The sequence below is a fragment of the Microtus oregoni genome, unplaced genomic scaffold (assembly GCF_018167655.1).
Source record: "Microtus oregoni isolate MIOR12 unplaced genomic scaffold, Mior012 000018F_ref0000195, whole genome shotgun sequence".
Lineage (NCBI taxonomy): Eukaryota > Metazoa > Chordata > Mammalia > Rodentia > Cricetidae > Microtus > Microtus oregoni.
Window position 1 is genome coordinate 1658445 of NW_024543077.1, and position 19070 is coordinate 1677514.

General features: G+C 53.6%; 1 protein-coding gene across 2 annotated transcripts in view; it reads right to left on the bottom strand.

Moving 5' to 3' along the window:
* LOC121459045 (calpain-5) overlaps positions 1-19070 on the bottom strand; it is a 53169-nt gene that overhangs the window by 25001 nt on the left and 9098 nt on the right. Inside the window, exons 1-3 of one of the 2 annotated variants that reach the window (XM_041668547.1) lie at positions 12294-12355; positions 11941-12135; positions 2846-2977 (exon numbers count right to left, since the gene is read on the bottom strand). In XM_041668547.1, the coding sequence (XP_041524481.1) occupies positions 2846-2977; positions 11941-12105 (297 nt within the window). In that variant the 5' untranslated portion in view covers positions 12106-12135; positions 12294-12355. Of the gene's footprint in view, positions 1-2845; positions 2978-11940; positions 12136-12293; positions 12356-19070 lie in introns of those variants that run through there. The other variant, XM_041668546.1, reaches the window with a different exon arrangement.

A 19070-nucleotide genomic window follows, 5' to 3' on the forward strand; every position in this document is an offset into this window, starting at 1 on the left:
TTCGTTGTTGCTGAGACAGGGTTTAATGAATAGCCCAGGTGGGCCTTGAATGCAAGGTCTCCCCGCTGCAATCTGGGAAAACTGGAAAACATTTAAACTGGCAACAAAGATTGCCTGGTCCCAGCACTCTCTACTCTGCCCAGCACTGCCCAGGACTGACAACCCCTGCCTCACTCGCTGCCCCCAACACTCTTGCTTTGCATGATGTCCACTTCTGTCTTTAACTGCCAGCCGGGACTCTGACAGGCTACCCAGGGCAGCTACGAGCAGGCAGCAGGCCCATGCGAGGCCACCTCCCAAAGAACCTTGGATCTGGCCTAAGCTGAGCCCCGTGACAAGTATTTAACCTAACCATATCCTACTTGTGGGTTCACGGGGCCTGGTCACCTCAGACCCACCGTCTGACTTAGGGAACAAACTACTGAGCTGGAGGAGGCAATACTGACCCACATGAGAGAGAGCCCTGCGGAGCATATGATTGGGTGGGACGCACGAGGGAAGGGTGGGAGAGAAGCTGTGTAAGCAAGGGCACTCCTAAATGCCCAGCATTTGTCTACGGGGCCTGGAAAGCCAGGTTGACATGGAAGCCAACATCAGTGACCAGCAACCAGAACAGACTCAGCCTGGCAGGCTTGGAATCCTGTGCCCATCAGCCCCAGACTACCCTGAGGTCTTGTAAGAAAGGAACAGCTTCCTAGAGGAAGGGCAGGAGTGCCCCAGGTAAGATACATCTGCATCTAGTACTCAGCACTGGGAGAATAGAGGTGGGCGGGGTTCGGGGCACAACTCCCCCTACTGCTCTTCCAGGGGAAAAAACAGACGAAGGTCAGGGAGGCTCTGCGGAGCAACAGGACAGAACAAGAGGGTGACAACAAACAGGGACCAGTCAGTGGGGACCGCAGGGGATGTAAGGCACCGTAATGAGCTCCCCAGGGCCTCCTCGCATGAACCAGGGACCTGTCAGCACAGCACCTCCCGGAGGTGGACCGCAATCAGTCTAGCGCATCCAACCCTGGCCCAGCCTCCAACCGCCAAACTCCTGGAGGTCAGCCTGGGAGACCACCAGGGTTGGGGTCTCAGTCCTGCAGAAGGAGGCGGTTTCACACTGATGAGAAGCAGGCCAGCTTCTCCATCAGCTAGATGGGGAGCAGAGCCGCGAGGCCAAGTCAGTGAAACAGCAAGATGAGGATCTTCCTTGACAATGCATTGCCAGACCTGGTTAGGCTCCAGTCCATCAAGAGACCCGTGGGAAATGGACAGAAAGGTCAGCTTCAGAGTCACAGGGCAGTACTGGGTTCAAGGTGGGGCAGCCCTCTGTTCCCCAACCTTTGCTCATCACACCAGACTCAGCAAGAAGGGGCAGACTGGGCCAGCTCTGCCCCTGGGGAGTTCACCTCTAGAGGGGAGACTCGGATAAACAGGCAATTACAGGGCAGGGTGGAGCAACACACAGGGCCCACATGCCACTGCAAGCCAAGGCCGTGCAGCCCTTGCTCAGAGTCGGGGCTGGAGGTTGCTGTGTTGAGGACCAGTCCTCCATCCGGATGATGGATGGTTCCGGGCTGAGTTCTCTCCAGCCCTTGACACCCACAACAGACACACCCTTCTTCGGGCGTGTCTGAGGCTGTCCAGCATAGACTCCCACCCCTGTATGCCATAGCAGTGGGCTCTGAGTACCAAAGGCCCACAGTGTGCCGGGGTCGTGACCCTGACAGGGACACCTACTGGGTCGCTAGGGGCCCACACTCTCCAGGAGACCGGAGAGGAGGATAGAGGCCCTGCAAAGGCCTGGGTGTTGGCTAAGGACACAGCTCCCTCTGGCGGCTGATGGATGCCTGGGAAAGCAAGAAAAAAATGTATCCTATTCCTGAGCCCTGTTTCAATTACTTGTTTGTTTATTTATTTATATGGAGGTAGGAAGATAACTTGTGGGAGTCTATTCTCTTATTCCACCATGGGGATCATGGGGATCAAACTCAGACTTGAAGGCTTTTCCTACTGAGCCATCTCCCCTGCCTGGAACACCTGGAACACGCTTATGTTTAGGGATAATAATTATTACAAAATAGGTCAGGGAGGCCATCGCTGACTGAGAGCTACCCTGCCAGGGGTCCTATAAGAACAGTGAGTGTCTCTTCCTCCTCCTCCTCCTCCTCCTCCTCCTCCTCCTCCTCCTCCTCCTCCCCCTCCTTCTCCTTCTCCTCTCCCCTCCTCCTCCTTCTTCTTCATGACTTTCAGACAGGGTCTCACACATCCCGACTAGTCCTGAACTCACTATGTAACTGAAAATGGCCTCCCCTCCTTAGGAAAGTAGTTCCAAGTGTTATATTTAAGGTCTCCTGCTGAGCGTTGCCAAGAAGGTTCAGGAGGCAGACCCGGGACCCATTCCATCAATCCCCAGACCTTGGCCCAGAACATCAACAGCATGAATCCGGAAATCATGAAACATGGAGCTGTCTAGACCACACTCTGATGAACAACTGAGAAAACTGAGGCCCAGGAAAAGCCAGCAACTGGCCTGTGTCACACAGCAGTTACTGAGCACTGAGTGGTATCCCTACACCGAGGATAACACAGGCAGTGTGCATACTTCACAGGGGTAGCCTTTGCTCCACGGTCCCTCGTCCCTCAGCAGTTGGAGAGGGGACACATGAGAATCACCTTGGGAATTACCCTGAGGATCCCAGGCTAAACAGGCGAGGGAAGGCCAGTCTGCTAACTGAGGCCCAGCCCAGCGCAGCGGCAGGCTTTCAGGAAGCCCCACAAGCCTCCCCAATGCCACACTTTCCTGGCAGCGAGCGCCACGGGCTGATAGCCCCTGCAGCTGCCACTCCCCAGACCTTACCTTTTGCCAGAGGGACTCTCGGGAGGCCAGTGACGAGCAGGCAGCCACAAACCAGCAGTTGCCCACCTGGCCCTGGTGCAGGTCATGGGAGCTGATGCCATCTACAAAGAGGCGGGGATCATCGCAGATATCCTGCAGGGAGGGAGAGAAGAACATGAGAACCTGGGGGCATAGATGCCTCACTGCCCTCTCTCCCACATGGCCAACCATATCCCAAAGTCCTGCCTGGACTGTGTCTCCCTCCTCGGCCAGAGGGCATTTCCACTAGGGTGAGCTGACAGACAACAGCTGAAGAAAGATTCAGCTTGCTGGACCCTGGCCCATCACCTTCTTGCCTTGAGTAGATCTCCCCGTGCAGCCGGCCCTCAAGGCCAGTCACAAAGTAATCAAATGACAAGTCCCAAAAGGACTAACGCTGAGTACAAAATGAGGGCATTCAGGCAGTGATGGGGTTGCTACTCCATTCTAAGGATGAGGAACAGAAGCTCAAAGACAGGCAGGACTTGTCGAAACGCAGGACATACGAATGCCAGCGTGGGGCAGAAATTCTGTTGATTTTTCACAGAGATACACAGGCATGGCCACGGGGACACAGGAGACGCTAGGAACCAGGTGGGGACAGCTGCCAGGCAGAGTCATGTCTGGCAGGACTCAGGCCCTCCCCATCCTAGTTTCTGGGTCTTGGTCTAATTTTCCAATCTCTCCCCTCTTCGCGGTTGCCCTTAAAGACCCAAGGCAGGGCTATAGAGTGGAAAAAGTGCAGCTTTGGCTTCTGCACCAAGAGACACATGCTGAAAGCATAGATTCCTGTCTCCTACAGAGCAGACACCCTGCCCAGGCTGGAGCCAGATGTAGGTGGATCTCTGAGGGAGCAGAGAGCAAGCACCACAGTATGCCCAGCCCAGGAAAGCAGCTAGGCACACCATCATAGCCTCCTCAGAGACTAATGAGAAGACCTGAGCTGAGGGGGCAAGACGGCAGGGCGGGGAGGCAGAGCACTGAGACACAGCCTTATAACTCAGGCAACCCCCACTGGCCCTGAGAACCCAGCAGTGTGCCCATTTCACAGATGAGAGGTTGAGGACGATGCCCGTTTAATGGGCTTGACAAGATCGTCTCCATCTTGAAGCCAAGCAGCTGTGATGACCTGTGAGCTAACTCAGGCTGATGAGCATCCCCTTGGGGGGCCGGCAGGAGAGAGGCTAGAAGACCCTGAGAAGTCATCACATGACCCTCATGAGGCTCCCCACCCCTGAGACTATAATTGCTATGCCCTAAGGTAACAGTCCACTGGATGTGGGATTTCCTGGGGGTGTAGCCGCCTATGACCTAACCCACCCCATAACTTCATTAGGGTTCACAGGGTTTGGCTTGGACAAAACCCTCTCTTTGATCTGCTCATGCCCTGTCTATCTTGGGTGAAGAGAAGTTTCTTCACGTCTCCCAGAGAAAGTCACACACCCTGTGGTACCTACAGAGAACAGTCTGAACCAAAAATGAGCCGGGTGGGTATTCCCTGGTTTGGGGAGTGACACGCCTCCTAACTGATGTGACGGTTTCATTGGCCCTCAGACTTAACAACCGAGCCTGAGCTTTCTGTGCCCAGGGAAAATCAGGCTGAGGCATGCCCCGAGGGGGGGATTCCAGAGTAACCAACCTTTGAGTGGCAAAAAGTTAAAAATTGTTTAATTTTTAAATTTTTTTTGGTTTTGGTTTTTCTAGACAGGGTTTCTCTGTGTAGCCCTGGCTGTCCTGGAACTCACTGTACAGACCAGGCTGGACTCAAACTCAGAGACCCACCTGCCTCTGCCTCCTGAGTGCTGGGATTAAAGGCGTGTGCCACCACCACTTGGCTAATTTTTAATTCTTAATTCTATGTTAGATTTTAAGAAGGCTGTGGTGGCAGCCACTGGACTCTGGTTAGGACAAGGTGAGCAGCTGAGGCTGAGCCCAGAGGAAAACGGCCAGCCTAAAGGATGAGAAAGTCAGATTCGTGTTAGGGAGCCCCCCCGGAAGGCTTCAAGCCCAAACAATTGTTCCCCAAAGGGGTGAAGGGTGGGGGAGGTGCAGGTGATCACTGCTGCACCCAGTGATGTAGGGGGAAGGGGCTACTTGGCGTGGGAATTCCCTGCAGGTAAGGGCTAGGCGGAGGGACCTGAGGCTCCACAGTGAACTGTGGATCTTTTGCTCCCCTGCTGAGGCGCAGAACACCAGAGCTTTGATGGAGTCACACAGACCTTGATTCATGGCAACTTCTGAAAACACGGGGGTGGGAGTAATGGATGAATCAGGAAATGGAGCGATGTAGGTGAAAAATATTGAGAGTAATCTTGTCCTGAGTGGGCTGTGATTAACACCCACTCCAGATTGTAAGGAGGCAGGGCTGGGCGTATTGCTGGGATACACCCTGAAATGAGGATCATATACAATGGAGAAATCATTCACTAAATTAACCTGAAGCCGTTTTGGTAGCCAGGCGGGGCAGGTAAAAACAAAACAAAACAAGGCAGATAGGGTGCCCATTCCAATATTTTTCCTTTAAAAAAATAACGCATTAGCTAAGTATCCTTCCCGTAGGAGCATGTGTGATGCACATGTGTGATGAAGCACATGTGTGCACGGGTACATGTGTGGAGGTCAGAAGACAACTTCCATAGAGTCAAATAACAGTCGCCTGATCAGCTGAACCACCCCGCTGGCCCCCTGGCCCCACTGGCCCCCTGGCCCCACTGGCCCCCTGGCCCCCTGGCCTGTCCTCCCCATCCTCGCCCTTTTGAAGGAACCACCATCATCATCATACACGTGGTGGCACCTCTTCACACTGACGGCCCTTCACACTGACGGCCCTTCACACTGACGGCCCTTCACACTGAAGGCCCTTCACACTGACGGCCCTTCACACTGAAGGCCCTTCACACTGACGGCCCTTCACACTGACGGCCCTTCACACTGACGGCCCTTCACACTGACGGCCCTTCACACTGACGGCCCTTCACACTGAAGGCCCTTCACACTGACGGCCCTTCACACTGACGGCCCTTCACACTGAAGGCCCTTCATCCTGAAGGCCCTTCACACTGATGGCTCTTCACACTGGCAGCCCAGGAGACTTCCGTTAATTTGGTTGGCTCTGATCTTTAACATTCCTGTGGCTGATGAGCCCCCAGGGCAATTGGCATTTACTTGGAATGGACGCAGTAGACCTTCAAGAGGGCCTGCCAACCTCATAAAAGATCCCATTATAGTGCAATTGCCTCTAAATGTGTCACAGACTTAGAGACATCCGATAGCTGGCCATGTCCCTCGGCAGGACAGAGGGCGGGAAATCGGATGCCCAGGGGACCAGGCACCGCGTTGGAGCCCCTCTCTCCTCCCACCCTGAGATCCTCATCACTAGTACAAAACAGTTAACTGGGGTGGGACTTCTTGGTGGCATAGCCACCTGTAAGTGTCCCCATAAACTCAAACTCATTGGCTCCCCCAGGGTGGCCTAAGGCAGATCCCGTCCTTTGGTAGTCAGTGCCCTCTCTGTCTTTCCAGGGAAAGTCATATTTCAATGTCCCAGGCATATCATGGGAGCTAGAGTGGACAGTCTCTGCCTGTTTCAGAGTCTCCAGGTCTGTTCCTAGGCTCAAGCTGTCACAACACAGCAGAAGAAACCCTTCCACAGATGGCCAGCAGAGGGCAGGAGAGCCTGGGAGGCAGACCTCAATTCCTGGACGCCTGCTGCTGGAGACGCAAACAGAAGCCAATGCTCATCTTCTCTGTTCCTCCAGGTCCTCAAACGCTGGCCCTAAAGTGTATGTGTGGCCTCCATGGTGGCGGTGGAGCATTCTGCCAGGGGAAAATGGGATAATGGGACCTCAGGACAGTGTTTGGGACTCGATTGCTCAGAAAAAGAAAAAAGCCAGGAAAAGAAAGGGTAATTCCTCTGAGGGCACTAACTGAATCGGATGCCTGGACCACTTCTAGCTGTGGCTACAGGGGAGCCAGGGGCAAGCTGCATGGTGGCTTCTCCAAGGCACAGGTGTGTATCCTGCCGTCTCTGATCAGAGTAAACCCAGCCAGGAGGCCTGTTTCTCGTCCCCAAGACCACTCTCAGGAAGCTCTGGGCGCCACCCCGCTTCCTCCTAATCTTATCTTCCAGCCAACTGTACCCATCCAGAGTCCCAGACTGAGACAGAGCGATGTCTTCTCACGGAGGGAGGCTCTGAAAGGGGGCAGGGGCGGGGCCTCTCATCTAGCGAAAGGGGGGCAGGGGCAGGGCCTCGCATCTAGCGGACTCTGTAGCATGAGTTCACAATGAGAGAGCCGCCACCAGTTCCACCAGAGCTGCAGCGGGAGACGGCAGCAAGGTGCTCATCTCGCCCTGTGACAGACAGGAGGCAGGGGCGCCCCAGGTCAAGTACAACTGACTGAGCAGACAGGGCAGAGCAGGATGGTTGGGTACACCAACAGGATCTCCCTGCCACTACGCCTGTACCGACCTGGCTCTGGACCCCAGAGCGCCCTTCTGCCGCCCCGCCATGCCTACCCCAGACTGGGAGAGATGGAATTTCGGAGAAGCGCTTCCATCCCACCCCTGAGCATGCCGCCTGCACCTGAAGGCTCAGGTTTGCCAGCTCTGATCTAGGACACCCGAGGCTGCTCATACCTGGGATGCAGATGCACCTTTGCTACCGCTGAAAAAAACATCACAAAAATAGCTCCGAGGACTGGTCCTGGGGAGGCCAGGAGTAAAGAACAGGGTGCTCCTGGTAGTGCTCTCAGATATAAGGATGCCGAGGCAGAGAGAGAGAGAGAGAGAGAGAGAGAGAGAGAGAGAGAGAGCCAAGGTCACTGGTCCAGGGCCTTGCAGCATGATGACCTAAGATTCAAACTTGGACAGTCTGCTTCCCAGCCTCTCTCTAGGTGTGCTGCGTCCTATAAGTGACAAAGCTACCCTTCCTTGTGTGTCAACAAGACCCAGGAGGAAGAGGTGTCCTGTCCCTGTCCACCACTGTCGGCCAGAAGAGTCACTAGCTGACCATGAGTTGGAGACAGGCCCTACTACAGCCAGGCCCGAGTCTCCGGATGAATGGAGTTAATGACAACCTGATATGGGTTGAGGTTGCCGGGAATGTGGTCCCTTCAGAGCAGATGCGGAGATAATTGGGTTTGGTGTGGGGGGAACAGGAGTTGGAGAGAACAAGGACCCCCAAATGCCCTGAAGATGAAGATGAAATCAGTCCAGCCACAGTTGAAGGAATACTGCCCCCCCCTTTCTCTCTCTCTCTCTCTCTCTCTCTCTCTCTCTCTCTCTCTCCCTCTCTCTCTCTCTGTCCACACACACTCTACCTTGGTGCCAGGCCACCCACGCACCTTCCAGTCCTTTCCACAACATCTTAGTAATGGTGGGTCTAAAAGAACGTTGAATTATTCCAGAAGATCCCTTCAGCTGCAGAAGAGAAAGTCCCCTAGGGATAAGCCAGTTCCTAGGACAGATGAGTCTCACCACCAATTGGAGGTGCATCCACGTATGTAGATTTCCTGGCTTTTGCTCCCTCTTTCCTACGGATTTTAACACTGCAGCAGGTGAGGCCAAATCTGTAAATGAATCTATTTCCTTTATTCAGTTCCTGATTCCTGGTTGGTTGTTTGGGAAACCATGAGCTGGACCTAGGATACTGGGCACCACTTTGCATGTAGGTCCCTCTATCTGCCCATGAGCTCTCAGATAAGGGATGTGTTTGGCACTGGGAGGATACTGATTGGGCGTGGAGGGATAACCAAGTGCCCTAGACTGGACTGCACGGGGCCTGCTGTGAGCCCCGGACTGAACCACCCCCAGACCCCCAGGCCTCTGGCCAACTAGCCTCCAGGGCCCTAGCTTCTGAACCTGTGGTAACCTCAGCCGGTCGGACCAGTTGGCCCAGGTCTGACCAGGTCGGAGCCACGCCCCTCCTGGCTGAGCAGGAAATTCAGGTTTCCAGCTAGCGTAGAGTCAGGAACCCAGCCAGGAGCGAGAGGGACAGCAGAGCTGGGCAGCCATGCACGCAACTGCACCCTCAGGGGACACTGCCAGTCCTTATCCTTCCTCCTGTCCACTCCCGAATCTAAGGTCACAGAGAGTGGCCGCTGCAGGAACTTTGCCTGGACACAACAGGAAAGTCACAGGACATGGTGCCCCCTCTGCAACTGCCCTTTCTCCCTCCCCCATCTCCTTCTTCAGCAATCCAGCCAGGGGCCTTCCCTGGCGCTCTGAGAAGACTAGGGGAAGGTACCCAAGGGGCTCAGTTTTAGGGAGAGCAGAGGTCTTCCTAAGGCAGGCCAAGTGGTCAGCACTCGGAGAAGATCACCCTTCCAAAACGAGGTGAGATCCTGGGCAGTGGGCACACCAGGCTGTCTCAAGGAATGCTAGGGTCTCAAAACTAGAAAACGTTCCCAGGGCTCCTACCCACCCCCATGCATTCCATCTAGAACCCCCAAGACAATGAATGCCCAGACATAGGGAAGGCAGAGAGCTGGCTGGAGGCCAGACAGTTGTAGCCCTCAGCCTGAGAACCAGAAGTGGCTTCTGCCCACATCCTGACTCCCCAGAAACCCCCATCGCCTCCCCCTCCTCTTTCCAGCAGTAAGGAAGGCGGAAGAGGCTCCCTCGGTGGCAAAGAACACAACAGAGGCCCGCGGGGGAGTAGAAAGATGAATGCCAAAGAGGGCAGGCCTGGTGCCCCCTGCAGGGTGAATGGCAGGAAACTGGCCAGCTCTGGCTCCCCACCAAGGGGCTGACCAGAAGGATGAGGGTAGCTGGCTGCTGCCTCCATGTGTCTGATGCCTCCAGCACCTCAACTTCCAGAAACCATACTCGGCCAGAATTATTCTCCCCACTTAAAGAGGGGGACACTCTACTCAAAGCCACACTTCACTTCAAGAAGAGACCTCAGGCTGGAGTCAAGCTTGGCTTGCTCAAAAAGCAGGTTCTTCATAATATTGGGGGGGGGGGGAGAAGCCTTAGAGGAAGGGAGGCTGATTGACAGGTGGTAAGTTGGGACAGTAAGGCTGGACTCAGAGGCTAGGAAGCATGAAGGCTGTTGCCTGAAGGCCTGGGAAGTTAGGATGCTAAGGGGCTAGGGAGCTGGGACTATGGAGAGGGGAGCCTGGGAGGCAGGAAGGTTGGAAGGACTGAGAAACTGGGGACAGGAAGACTGAATGCCCAGGGACTGGGAGGTTGGGAAGTTCCAGACCAGGAGGGTAAGGGATGGAGACACTGAGTGGCTCGGCCTCAGAGGCTGTCTAAGGAGAATCTCCACAAACAGAGAAGTCACCATAACGACCAACTGAGAGAGAGGTTTCTAGAGTGGAATCAGAACGGACTGTAGGGAAAAGGCATCAGGCCCAGGACCCAGGAAATAGGACCATGCTGAAGCGCAGCTGCCTCAGGCCAGAGGCCAAAAGGCTGGACATTAACGGTCAGGAGCTGGCAACCCACCCCAACCCAGGCTGCTCCACTTCCCCTCCCCAGTTAAGTCCAGGTCTTAACTGTGGCATCATGCCCATGGGAACACACTCTGCCTACTGGGCTCAGGCCTGACCAAAACCGGAGCCCGGCGACTGCCTCGTGGTCCCTGCTCTGCCACCAGCCATGTGTGCCATGACCCTGCCAGGGTAGGCAATGTGTTCTTCGTCTTCAGCGGGAGCTGGAAAGGCATCTGGACAGGTGCCAAGGAAGGAGGAGGAAGGAGGAAATAGGATTCCTGAACCCAGGGGAAAGAGCCTTGAGAGGGCAGTGACTCCATCGGGTCACACCCAGTCACCAGCCTGCCCTGCACAGCCTTGGGCCTCTTGAAGCCCGTTCCAGACTGTGGTCCACAGTCTTAGGAAGAGGGTCAGGGCAAGGACAGTGTACCTTGAGGGTGGTGGCAGGAGGCTCAGGTGTCCACCCTTTCTCCTGGGAACCAGGATCTCACAAAGGCCCTTTTAAAACCAGCTCCTACCCCACACCTTGCCGAAGCAGACATGGGGTAATAGAGCCAAAATCCTGTTACTAGATCGGAGAAGAAAGCCAGGGTCAGAAGCTCCCCCAAAGTCCCAAGGTCTGAGGCCAAAGAACGCAGGGTCCATCTGGTGTCAGGAAAGGGCCGGACCGAGACCCCTGAATGTGTGGTCCCTTCTCTCAGCCTCAGTTCCCTTGCCTGACAAGAGCCCCAGTTCACAGCGATGCCCCAGGCTGGTTGTTGGGAGGGACGTGAATGTGGAATTTCATTTTTCTACAAATGTCCAAGGACCAGAGAGACCGGAGGTACACATCTGACTATTGTTTGCTTCTGAGCGTAGAGACGTGCGTGGCTCTATACGTGCTCAGAACTAACACACCAGGCCCAGGAGGTGGGGGTGCTTCCCTCCTGTGCCCCAGGTCCTGCCTGCTTTGTTATTGCCAGAGGGGGCCTGATACCCCAACGTAATAGTCTCTGTGTGACTGCACTTTCCCCCCAGCCTGACCCTGCAGCCGAGTCACCTTCTCTGAGAACAGGCATGGGGGAGGCCGTGACGACCCGCCCAAGTAACCTGGAAAAGGCTAGTTTCCCACACTAACGTCCCTTTTCAGTGACTGTCTCTCTGACACCAGGTGAAGCCTGGATTGGGTCCTCCAGCACCCTCCCTTCACGGAGACCCCAGGAGCCCCACTCGGCAGAACTCCTATGCCCACCTCACACAAAAAAAACCCCAGAACCAAAAGTCATGGCCCAGGGCCAACTATTTCTGCTAAGCATACAACTCACGGGCCCTAGACCAGGCTGGGAGCTGGCAAGGCCACCAACACTCAGGGTACAGGTCCCTACATTGGTCACCTGCTGCCTATCCTTATAGCTTCATGAGAGTACATGCTTCTACTTGTACAGGAAGTGACTTGAAAATCAGCACAGCAAACCTGCCCTTCAATCTTACTGCACACGGGGCCCATCCACGGCATGTCGCATACACCCCACATGGCCATGGGAAGGGAGGCCGAGACCTGCAGTCGTTGGTCGCTGAGTGCACTATGCCTTAGAGGGCCTGACCAGGCAGGAGGCTGCTGGTGGGATGGGGGACCCATTCTCCCTGGGGGGGAAACTAACCTTAGGCCGCTTCCACCTGACTGCGGGCCCTAGGGTACTCTTATAGTAGAGTGAGTCGTCAGTGGCCGGGAAGTGGGGGTCCTCAAAGAGCACCTTCCTGCGCAGACAGGCCCGCTTCAGTGCTGAGTAGTTCTGGTCCTCATAGGCTTTTACGCAGGAGAACATGGTGACCACGACCACAAGAGGAGGCGGCACCTAGAAGACAGGGGGGCAAGAAGACCATCAAACATGGACAGCCCCCGCTGAGCTCCAACCACTGGATGTACCCCCCTCCCAGAAGCATCTCAATAGCACAGGCAGGAAAGGTGGTAGGGAGAGGGGCAGAGGTCTGCCCAAGCTCATGCAGCCAGTACCTGTTATCGGGCAAAGAGGCAACAGGTACAGACTACCTGCCTCAGCTATTAAGAGTCTCTCCTTCCTGGTGTCTGGAAGGTGATACTAAGCCCTCAGGCCACCAGTGCCCGGTGTCCAGGGCTGGCCAGGCCACACCCACCTCACACTCCTAGTCCTGTTTAGCCAGCCCTAAATGAACAATGACCAAGTTCAAGGGACACACCCTGCATCAGGATGGTCAGAGAAGGCCCCAGAGAGCAGGGGTTGTACCCGGAACCAGTAGGGCTTGACCCATCTGGAGTTTTGACAGAGGTCTGGTCTCTCACACTCCTTCTTCAACCTCTCCAAATCTACACATTCTGGGGCTCACGTAGAACAACACTGTGGTCTTCATTGAGGTTCAGGCTGACCGTGAGGGAAACTGAGGCAGAATTCATAGAATGGTTTCTGAGCAAAGTTTGATAGCAGGATGGACGTAGGCACTGATCCTGGCCAAACTACTCATCTGTTGGGCAATAACCGTAGAAAAGTTGCTCAGCCTCTCCGAGGTAGGAACATCGCCAAGGTAGGAACAAGGTTCCTGTTCTCTGGAACCCACCATGGGCAAGCCACTAAGTGAGAGGCTTCCTGTGTCCAGTGTTGAGAGCAATGGCGGGCACACTGCTGCCATTTTCAGAATGAGGGCTGAGGCCCTGTGAGGTAAGGGACCTTATTCATGTCCCCATGGAGACAGTGGATTGGAACCCAGGTCCTCAGGTTGAGGTGGACACCTTGGCCTCAGGCGAGAGTACTAGGTAATGGCTCCCCATACAATTCCCAACTGAACTGCGGCCCAAAGGAAGGGAAGGTGGAGGATTCTCCAGGGAGGGGAAGAGATGGGAAGGAAAAGATTACCGTTTCTTCATTTGCAGTCATTCACCCACCTAGGGTTGCAGGGTAGCCTCAAGCCAACCATTTAATTTCCCTGGCCTCTCCTCTGCCCAGGGAGGTCAATCTCCTCAGGCCCTAGGCCTCCCTCCGCCCTGGAGGCCTGGGAAAAGAGAAAGGAGAGACTGGAAAACCTCAGGGCCCTTAGGCACGAAGCAGGTTCATCAGCCCTGCAGGCTTCAGCAGCCGGGGCTCAGGAAGCAATTTAAGTCACAAGAATTAGATCAGGGAGCCGAGAAATCAGCTCTTGGATTCCAGTATTTTGGAGCCCAGGGGGCCGGGAGAGCGGGAGCAAGCAGGCTGAGATCACACAGCCAGGACGGCAAATGAAACTTCTGGCCACTCGCCAGGCCACAGAGGGCTCAACACTACAGGGAGGATCTGCTCTCTCAGGAAGAAAAGATGGGGTAGCCAGAAGAAACGGGGTAAGGAGGAGTTGGGTGGGTAGGAAGGAGGGCATGGATGGACAGGAGCAGGCCACCAGAGGCTCGACTGTGCCTACCCCAGTCATTCCCCTCATCCCTGACAGGCAGGCTGACCCTGGCCTACTTCTGGAGTTGTTCCGGGGACCTGGCCTCTAACCCTTCAGCCCCTGCACTCCAATCAAAAGGTTGCTGCCACATAGTACCCCATGGGGTCAGAGTCTCAAGGGGTCACAGACCGTAGCCTCTCCCATCTCCAGGCACCATCTCGGAAAGCAAAACATAAACAGGAAGAGGAAGACTGACCAGCCAGCCTCTCTCCCCAGGGCTGTGCTCCAGGCGTGACCACTTATGGCTGTGTCTGAGCTGACAAGACCCCGTGTCACGTTAAGGACAGGCTGGAATTCCCAGCCATCTGATGTCCACCCACATCCCTTTCCCTGACAATCTCACCCTTGCATCCTCTACCCTGGAGCCCAACATTCTGGTGTCAGGCCTTTCTCGCAGGTCTTCAAGCTGTGGGCTAAGGCTTTCCCCTCTCCTACACAATCCAGCTCTTGCCTTGGCCATTGGGAGCCCCCAGGAGCCCAGCACCAGTTACATTGTATCCGTTTGGATACTCCCGGCTCATTTTCCCAGTTCCCCCTCTGAGCACAGGGCTTACAAAGTACCTCTGCATCTCCACTACGCACAGTGAGACACTGGGATTCAGTAACCACAGAACCATCCCAACAAACGTTGAGGGTGGCAGGAACTCCATCCCAGCTACAAATAGCAAGCTCGGGAGAGGCAGGACCGGGGTCGCAGAGGTGGCTCAGTGGTTAAGAGCACTGACTGCCCTTGTAGAGGATGGAGTTTCGGTTTCCAGCGCCCACATGGCAGCTCATAACTGTTAACAGGGGATTCAGACTCCTCTTGTTGCCTCCATGGGCACCAGGCACACCCGTGATACCCAAACATACATGCAGTTAGCTGGAACCACCCACCTCTGCCTGCTGGACCAAGCATCCACTTGCCTCCTGACCTTCCTGATGGCTGTGTGCCAGCGAGGGCCCACACCCCACTGGCCAGGCTGAGTTGACTGTGACCCTGCCCTTCAGCCACTGTGACTAAGCCCAGACTATAGGGCCCCAGGGATGGACTAGGCTGGAGGCCGGCAGAGGCCACACAGCCTACAGGGTCTTTGTCAGGAGTGGGAGCCTCTGGAAGGAGAAATAACAGAGCCAGGACAATCAGAGAACAGGCTAAGGCTAAGCCCAACAGCACACAAAAGGCCAAGAACAACCAAGGCCAACAACAGAGGCCCAGTTAGGGGAGCCACACCCAGGTCAGGCAGCCAACCCTAAAGTCCTGGTCACCGAGACACTGCCAGGGTAGACAAACAGATCGGTGGAACGGAACAGAAGTGTCCACTCAGTCCATGGGTGTAAGGACACCTGCTTTATGACTTGGAGCACACAGGGAAGAACCGTTGTTCCGATGAATGGTTCCACTTGCTCTCCACATGGGGGACGAGGATCTTGACCCTACCTCATACTACACACAGAACCAATCCCCAGAAAACGGCAGGGGAACTCCAGCCATGGGGCTGCCCGCAACCAGCAACACCTGTAGCCAGAGAATTGGCTCAGTGGTTAAGAGCCCTTGGCACTCTCGTGCAAGACTCAGATTGGGTTCCCAGCACCCACCAGGTGGCTCACAACCATCTGTAACTCCGGTTCCTGGGGATCCAATTCCTTCTTCTAGCCTCCAAAGGCAGTAGGCGTGTGTGTGTGTGTGTGTGTGATACACAAACATACACGCAGACAAAACACCCATACACATAAAATAACAGTAAAACTAAAATCAGCAATAACAATAAAAACCCCAAACAAACAAAAACAACACACTAAAAAACAGCACACTATAAAAGAAAGAGTCACTCCAAACACCCAGAAAAGAGAAGGAAAAGTGCTGGACTTCCCCCATCAGCAAGGAGGCGCAAACTTAAATCATAGCAAGACACCATCCCATCCTACCCGCAGGGCTAGAACAAGGACACACCACAACATGGTAGCTCACACATGACCCGATAGCTCACACACAACCCGATAACTCACACACAACCAGATAGCTCACACAGGCCCGAAAACTCACACACGGCCAGATAACTCCCACATGACCTGACAGCTTACACGCGGCCCGACAGCTCACACGCGACCCAAGAGCTCACACGCGACCCGACAGCTCACACGCGACCCGACAGCTCACTCACGACCCAAGAGCTCACACATGACCCGACAGCTCACACGCGACCCGACGACCCGACAGCTCACACGCGACCCAAGAGCTCACACGCGACCCGACAGCTCACACGCGACCCGACAGCTCACTCACGACCCGACAGCTCACACGCGACCCGACAGCTCACACGCGACCCAAGCACAGGCTGGGTGCAAGGCTCGGCAGCACAGTGATGGACTAGCACAAGTGAAGCCCTGGGTTCCGTCGTCAGAAACCAAACAAGGAAAGCACAAGAGGAGCTCTGACACCCAGCAGGGTGGACAACCACACAGTGACTCTGCAGAGCTGCTTTGTCCCCCTGAGTACGAGCAACACATATTCCATCGTCTAGTTAGTTCACCGAGACATGGAGGCTGTCCCACAGAAACACAAGAATGTTTGCACAGATTTCTGTTGAAGGCTTTTTAAAAAAGACCTTCAACTCCTGACCCCCTTCCTCCTACTGCCCAAGTGCGGGAATCCCAGACATGTCAAACTCCGTTAAAATCTGGTATGTGGAATATTAGAAACTACTCAAGGACTGTCTGTAAAGGACTGTGTGAGAGGGCTTTGTTGTTGTCTGTTAGAATAATAGAAAATGAACTCCCGGTTATACACAGCCCCACAGATGGAGCTCATGGGCATAGCATTAAACAACAGGGCTTCCTACATGACTTCATTAGATCAATTTAAAAAGCAGAGCCAGATCACCCTGATACCAAAGTCAGAACGGAAAGTTACAGGGGAGCTGAAGAGGAGGTGCACAGGACAAGGGCACCTTCCGCTCTCTCAAGGACCTGAGTTCTGTTCCCAGCACCCACATGGGGGTTCACATCACCTATAACTTCAGCTCCAGGGATCTGATGCCCTCTTCTGGTCCCTTCATGCATTGCACTAGTGTGCACATACCCACAGACATACACATACATAAAAAAGAAAAAGTCACAGACCAGAGGTTCCTAAGGAACGCAAGCACAGAAAACCTGGAGTTCTGCTGGGCGGTGGGGGTACACGCCTTTAATCCTAGAACTTGGGAGGGAGAGGCAGGCATTGCTCTGTGAATCTGAGCCCAGCCTGGTCTACAAGAGAGAGTTCCAGATGGGCCAGGGCTACACAAAGAAACACAAAGAAAAGAAAATAAAAGGAAAGGAAAGAAAAGAAAAAGAACAAGAAAAACCTGGAGTCAGGAGCATAGGGGACACACTGCACAATCCTCTTGTCAGAAGTAAAGAAAATATTTGAGAACACTTAGCATCCTTTAGTGATAAATCCCCAACAAATCAGATACAACAGTAATGTTCAAAACTAAATAATAAATAAGGAACATAAAAAGAGATGGGTAACAGCAGAACTCAGCTGTGTTTCTGTGCTAACAACAAACTACCCAAAAATGAAACTGAGAGAATCCCATCCCATCCCATCCCATCCATAGCAGCTACAGAAAGAAAACAAAGTAAAATACTTAGGAATAAATGTGAAGCCAGGTGGTGGTGGTGCACGCCTTTAATCCCAGCACTCTGGAGGCAGAGGCAGGCGGATCTCTGTGAGTTCGAGGCCAGCCTGGTCTACAAGAGCTAGTTCCAGGCTCCAAAAGCTACAGAGAAACCCTGTCTAGAAAAACCAAAAAAAAAAAAAAAAAAAAGAATAAATGTGAACAGGGAGGTGAAAACCCTTCACACAAAACTGTAACACATCGAGAAAGATGAAGGAAGACACAAATAAATGGCAAGATACTCCACGCTAAGCACTGAAATAAATAATGTCAAAGCAGATACTATCCTACAATCCCATTCAGCATAATTCTGAAGACGCTCCTCACAGAAAGAGAAACCCTAAAACTCATAGGGAACCACAAAAGATCCTTGAATAGCTTAAGCAATTCTGAGCAAAAAAGACAAAGTTAGAGATGTCAAATTGTTGGTAGAAAAAAAATACTACAGGGGCCAGGAACACAGTTTAGTGGGTAAAGTGCTGGTCTAGCCTGTGCAATACCCTGGGCCCTGCCCTTAGCACCACATAAACCCAGTGTGTTGGTCCATGCCTATAATCCCAGCTCTCAGGACAGAGAGGGGAGGATCAGGAATTAAAGGTCATCCTTGCCTACCCAGAAAATGAAGCAAATGTGCTACACAGGATTGTATTACAATAAATGAATAAATAAATAAACAAATATTCCCCACTCCTAGAATTAAGGTGGTGCGAGGGGCATTCCTGTGAAATAGAGGCAGCAGGACTAGGAGTTTAGGGCTAGCCTCAGCTACATGAGATCCAGTCCAAATGTGTGTGTGTGTATGTGTGTGTGTTGTCTTAGTTAGGGTTTCCATTGCTATGACAAAACACCATGACCAAAACCAAGCTGGGGAGGAAAGGGTTTATTTGGCTTATGCTCTCACATTGCTGTTCATCACTGAAGTCAGGATAGGAACTAAAGACTGCAGGAAACCTGGAGACGGGAACTGTTACAGAGGCCGTGGTGGAGAGCTGCTAACTGGCTTGCTCGTCATGGCTTCCTCAGCCTGTTTTCTTATAGAACCCAGGACCACCAGCTCAGGGACGGCCCCACGCACAGTGGACTGGGCCCTCCCACATCAATCACTAAGAAAGTGCCCTATAGTCAGATCTTACAGAGGCATTGACTCCAGCTTGTGTTGGATTACATACAAACACACACATACACACATGACCATCCAAACAGCATGGCACTGGGGCGTGAGACGATTATATACTTGTTTACAGTTCTTTGACTTTCAGCAAAGGTTCCACACCACCCCTGGGAAAAGGGTCTAGACTCCAGTCAAGGGGGTGAGAACAGGGGAAACCCATATGCAACAGAATTAATTATACCCTAACTTCACATACGCAAAACCCAGCTCAAACACAAATACCAGAAACTGTCAAACTGTCAGAGGCAATGGGAAACCCCATGGCTTTAGCCTGGGCACTTATTTTTCAGCTATGAACCCATAAGTACAGGAAACAAAGGCAAACCTAGACAAACAGCCTGACATCAAACTAAAAAGCTTCCACACGCAGGAAGTGGTCCACGGAGCGCAGAGCGCCCACAGAACCAAAGCCCACTTCAGATAAGAGACTAATTCTCTAACACAATAAGGAACTCGGGCAGCCCTGTGGCCACAGAGCAGAAGCTTGGCTGGAAAACAGGCAAATGACCTAAAGAGGTGTTTC